The 5,303-nt window shown below is 33.1% G+C and overlaps 1 protein-coding gene across 1 annotated transcript; it reads right to left on the reverse strand.

Annotated features, from left to right (window-relative positions):
* Positions 1 to 398: 398 nt before the first annotated feature.
* On the reverse strand, positions 399 to 4,039 carry LOC115992570 (protein CURVATURE THYLAKOID 1C, chloroplastic). The gene is made up of 7 exons (XM_031116787.1): positions 3,820 to 4,039; positions 3,547 to 3,652; positions 2,238 to 2,350; positions 1,695 to 1,781; positions 1,171 to 1,233; positions 892 to 929; positions 399 to 716 (listed from the first exon to the last, which is right to left on the reverse strand). Exons 2-7 carry the CDS (start codon positions 3,644 to 3,646, stop codon positions 662 to 664), a joined length of 456 nt encoding a protein of 151 aa, XP_030972647.1. The 5' UTR covers positions 3,647 to 3,652; positions 3,820 to 4,039; the 3' UTR covers positions 399 to 661.
* Between the last annotated feature and the right edge of the window lie 1,264 nt (positions 4,040 to 5,303).

Below are 5,303 nucleotides of genomic sequence, written 5' to 3' on the forward strand. Positions count from 1 at the left end.
CTCAATGAGGCTTGAGGAGGATGAGATAGACCATGAAATGATCGTGCTTAGACTTTGAGAGTTCACATTGATATTTCCTCAATAAAACTCTTACTAATTGTTTCCTCTCAAAAAAAAAAACCTTTTTGTAACATGTGAATTGTGATCTCAATATTTCCTTCATTGTTCATTCAAATTAATAGAAGTTCCCCTTCCATGATCTTATAACTGTAAAATTGCCCCACATAAAGATGGACTATTTGATTATGAAAATTACAAACTGGAGCAGGCCAAAATGTTAAATCAAGCTATATCAAACCTTTTTATAAGCACTATCAAAAACCAACTAACGCTTATAAAAATAAAAATAAACCAACTAAGCATAGCGAAGCTCTTCAGGATATTTTCCTTGTATGAGCATCAATGGGGAGGGGGAGAAATTGTTATATAATAAAAAAAAAGAATGAAAAATGAAAGAAATATTGCGAACAGCATAACACACTGAATCTTCTGTGAACAGCAGTTTGAAAGGGTAACATCATGAATTTCATCATGTATACACCTACAGAAGATGGTGGTCATATTGCCACTGTATCACAAACAAAATCCCCCCCTCCCCCCAAACCAAATACTCATTAAACGCACACCACCATTAAAATTGTTTGTTATCTGGCAGTATAATTCACTGACCCAAGATGTCTGATATGGACTTGTTGACGATTTTAAAAAGCTCTTCTCTGTGGAAAAAGAACAAAATCCACGTAAGATTTGTTGCAAGCAATAGACAGACTGTACTAATTAGCCACTTATTTCTGTTCAATTAAGGATGCAATTGCAAAGATATCATGCAATGAGTAATATCCACATGTTTCAAGGAAAAGCAAAACAAAAGGTCATTGTAATTTTCCTTACCTATCGGGCTTGAATAGGAGATAGCGATATATAAACCACTGAAATGGATGGAGAAGTTCAAGTTAATATTTGAATTTTGAATGGCAACAGTGAGACATAAACAGGACAGTTAAATATCAAAGAAACATGCTTCCTAGGGTTGCCAAGACAATGAAGTTAAAGAAAATAACATTTGAATTTTTACAAATTTATAGGGTTGATATGATGGATACAAGACTTCAAATTTTCTTCTCTGCCTCCATTCTTTAGAAATATATCAAATACATATTGAGTACGTACCGTAGAAAACAGTATCCCAATAAATTCTAGCACACCAGGGATGAGTGGCAACTTGTCAATGGCCTGTTTAGAATACAGAAAACTATCAGAATTCCTATTAAACTGAAGGTATAATGAGAGGATACATCTGCATGGGAGCATGTGGCATAACTAAGTAAAAGGATCTGCTGTAAATATAATTAGTATTATTAAAGATATTGGTCTGGACTTTGGTGGCTAATGTCTGCTAGATGATCTATCAACTTGGTCAAAAATCATCAGGAGACACGGCAACTTTTGATAGTGGATTTCTCAACCCAACTCCTAGGCATACAAAGTTGAATGGATACAACTCGTACGTAATAACTGTATGATAAAAGAAAATCGCAGATGTCTCTCCAAATCAACTATTTCCATCTTCAATCACAACAATACTTGTGAAATGGCAGTAATTAATTCATTTTATTTCAAAAAATCTCTCCAAAATTTTGTCACAACATATTAATTCTGCAATAATGCTAAAAGGCAAGAGTTCTGGCAATCACCGTAATCACATTTACCGACGCCCAAAAAGCAACTATAGCTGCAAACCCCAAACCAATAAGAGCAAGCCGATCTTCAGATTTATCCCACTGTTCAAATAGAAAGCCAAATAAAAAATAGCATCATTTATATCATAAGCAATAGAATTTTCTATACCAAAGAAAATGGAAACTGCTCCTTGATGTAAAAATAGAGGACAAACTTGTGACAAGATCTGCAGGAAAAAGGAATCCCAGATCCTGCTTTACTACCAAGTACCCCTGAAACTTACATTTTTTATTTTTTAAGAGCATTAGCTTTGTAGTTTACAAACTGAAGAAGTTATGAACTTTATATGTCAAAGAGAAATGGAGAATGGTGGGAAAAAAAAGGAAGAAAGACATAAACAAAGCTCCATACATATACAAACTTATCCAAATACACCATAACTTGCATTTCCCAAAAAATTCTTTTTTATTTCTTTGATCAATTACTTTTTCATCATTTATTTGGAAGATTTTGACCATATAAGAGAGAGAGAGAGAGAGAGAGAGAGAGCAACTTACGACATTTTGAACAGACTTAACAATACTAAGGGAGGTTGAAGACTCAGATCCTTCCCCAGTGGCCTTCACAATTACAGTAATGCGAGTCTGTCTCTCTGCAATGTGAGAAAATCCTGAACCACAAAAAGTAAAAATTGAAGCAGCCATGAGTGTCATGTTACAATAGATGGAACTGGCTGAAAGTCTGGTGGTTAACTACAAGATTAAACATATGAATCCAAATATAAGGTTTGTGTGCATGGGAGCATTAACTGAGAAATTGATTCAAACTATAATATTGTTAGCCTTTGAAAGTTCTTATAACCTAACATCAATGTTTGGAATTTGGATATATACTCCTACTAATGTCTATGAACTAATCAAAGCCAAAACATGTTTGCAAGCACCTTTGATCTACTTTTACTAAAATCTACATGGATTTCAATTAGCATTGTTAAATTATCGATCCTTCCAAAAGCTTAAGCTATTGGGAAGTGATAAATTTAATCATTTAACTACATAATTCTAACACTCCCCCTCACGTGTGGGATCAAACTATCTTTTAACATGTGAGGCTCAACATGTGAGATTTTAAACGGGAGGTAGAGTGAAGAAGACAAAAATCAAACTCAAGATCTCCTGCTCTAATACCATGTTAAATTGTCGATTCTCCCAAAAGTTTAAGCTATTGGAAAGTGGTAAATTTAATTACTTAACCACATAATTCTAACAAGCATAATAATTGATGCCATTATTCTCATGGTTATATGTTGATGTAACCATTTACCAAACCACCAATTCATGGTTAAGTAATTTGGTCATCATGCGACCATTTTCTTTTGGTGGTAAGTTACACACAATCAGCGAGTTTTGATCCCATAACCTGACACAACCTCACCCTCCACCCATTCTTGTGGGAGGAGGATGTGCCATTTAATCCAGAGCTCGTTGGCTGATTTACCAAAATTTTAATCCAGATATCACACAAATAAATGTATATTGAATAACAGATCCATATAACCAAACCTATATAATCACATATCCCTAAATATGCACATTTTATCTGAACCTAACTCTCAAAATTGTTCCACTTTTAACCTAAAAGGCCGGACTTAATATCCATACCACACACAAAAACTAAATTATTTATTTATATTCATTTCATCACTATGTCTCAAACATAACACTAGAAATAATGCTATTATAGAACAAAATAAGAAACTGTATTTGAAGTATATTACTTGAACTTGAACTGAACCATTATGGTACAACTGTAACTGAAATAAGACAAAAAAGAATATAAAGTTCCTTTAGAATCCAAAAGGCTCACCTCTAATAGAAGAAACTGGAACTTTCTGCAGAGTTGTGAAAAGGGTTTTTCTACCATGTAACAACAATGGTGGGGGCAAGCTAGCAACAATGGAAGCCATGCCAATCTGCAAAGGAAAAATTAGAAAAAGAAAGAAAGAAAATTTAATCCAATGACCAAAAAAGACAAAAATCAAATTCTGAGAGATGGGTTATCTTGTTCAAGGTTCAAAGAGTATCAGGTGGTTGAAAATATAGCAGAGATTCTAAGTGGAAAGAAGGAAATGGGTTTTACTTTTGTTGTTGCAGAGAGAGAGGAGAAAGAGAGTAGGAGTAGGACTGCGTGCTCTAAAGCGCTATGCACCACAGAAATGTCAAATGTGTTGTTGTTTTTGAGTTTGGCGTCTCAACTCTCAACGAGCACCATAAGAGAATTTGACCAAGAACGATTGGGTCCAGTGTCTGATATCCAAAGCGATACACCTCTCCATGATTGGCCAGCACAGTCCAAAATCTTGGATTATTGATTAACTGTAAGGCCGAGGCTTTGGTCCTGTGCATGTTGCGCACTGGGCCGTTAAGATAGTGATATATGTTTGAAAATGGACATGTTTTTATAATCTCAACAGTATTAGTACAATTGAACACTATCCAATTGTCGAGTAAGAAATGCCACCAACCAAAATACTTTTTTTTTTTTCTTTTTTTCCTTTATAAATAAAAAGTCACATTAACAAATGCCGTTAAGATAATTGTTAATATATTAAGAAAAATTTTAATATCATTTTCATGAAAAATATAAAAAACTGTTAGAAAAATTAATTGCTTCGTTATTTTTCCATAAAATGTAAGAAAAATAATTCATAAACCAATGTCATTAGAACAATCGTTAATATTTTCTGCAAAAATGCATATGTATCAATGCCTCATATAGGATACCTGTCCAGACTTATATTTTTTCGTGTCAAGATTGAATTTTTCACCAAATAGGGTCTACTTGAGGCATTGACATGTGTACGTTTTGCAAAAGTTGTTGCAACTTAGTTTGCAGCAAATCCTTACCCTAAATAAAAAATATTCTAGAAACTAGAGCCCGTTTGGTGAGAGATTTCTAGTAACGTTGTTATTGTTTTGTAGAAATACATGTGGGTGAAAAAGTAAGTAAAAATATGTGTAATGTTATTTAAACACTGAAAATTGTTGTTTAAACAATAGTAACAAATACCCTAACAATTTTTTTTTTTTTTGGGAAGATAGAGATTAGAGACAACATATTTGATTGTGATGGATTCACTTTATACATTTTTAAAAAATATTTTTTATATAATCAATTATTAAATTTACAGGAGATTTAGCGGTTAAAAAAAGGATAATTGTCCATGTCATCATTAAAAATTTATTGATGGCCATAGGTCGATAGCTAACTACTAATTCCAAAGTGGCTAATGTACTCTCTTTTTCTCTTCCTAATTGGTTACAAAGCTCTAAATTTTAAACGTTCAAAGAAAGTGAACAAAAAGGACCACAAAAATCTGGTCTCGTTTGGTACGTGAGTTCAAATACATGTTTTTAGTTTTTAAATAACATTACACGTATTTTCACACTTTTTCACCGACACATATTTTCAAAAAAATTGAAAACTATTATTTAAACACACGTATCAAACGGGTTTTAAAAATGGTTCGGGCCAATTATAACTTAGACCATCCCCATTTGATATATATATGATAGAGATGGATGAAAATTAAGTTATACTTTTGTGCAGGTCTTTGACACGTG

This window comes from Quercus lobata, chromosome 5 (assembly GCF_001633185.2).
Source record: "Quercus lobata isolate SW786 chromosome 5, ValleyOak3.0 Primary Assembly, whole genome shotgun sequence".
NCBI classification, from domain to species: Eukaryota; Viridiplantae; Streptophyta; class Magnoliopsida; order Fagales; family Fagaceae; genus Quercus; species Quercus lobata.

What these genes read in the sequence shown, in the direction of transcription:
- LOC115992570 (XM_031116787.1), bottom strand. Translation starts at nt 3,646, where the DNA reads ATGGCTTCCATTGTTGCTAGCTTGCCCCCACCATTGTTGTTACATGGT. An exon ending in TCCAGTTTCTTCTATTAGAG is followed by an intron (nt 2,351 to 3,546) that starts GTGAGCCTTTTG and finishes TTTGTGGTTCAG; the next exon opens with GATTTTCTCACATTGCAGAG. An exon ending in CGTCGGTAAATGTGATTACG is followed by an intron (nt 1,234 to 1,694) that starts GTGATTGCCAGA and finishes TATTCTAAACAG; the next exon opens with GCCATTGACAAGTTGCCACT.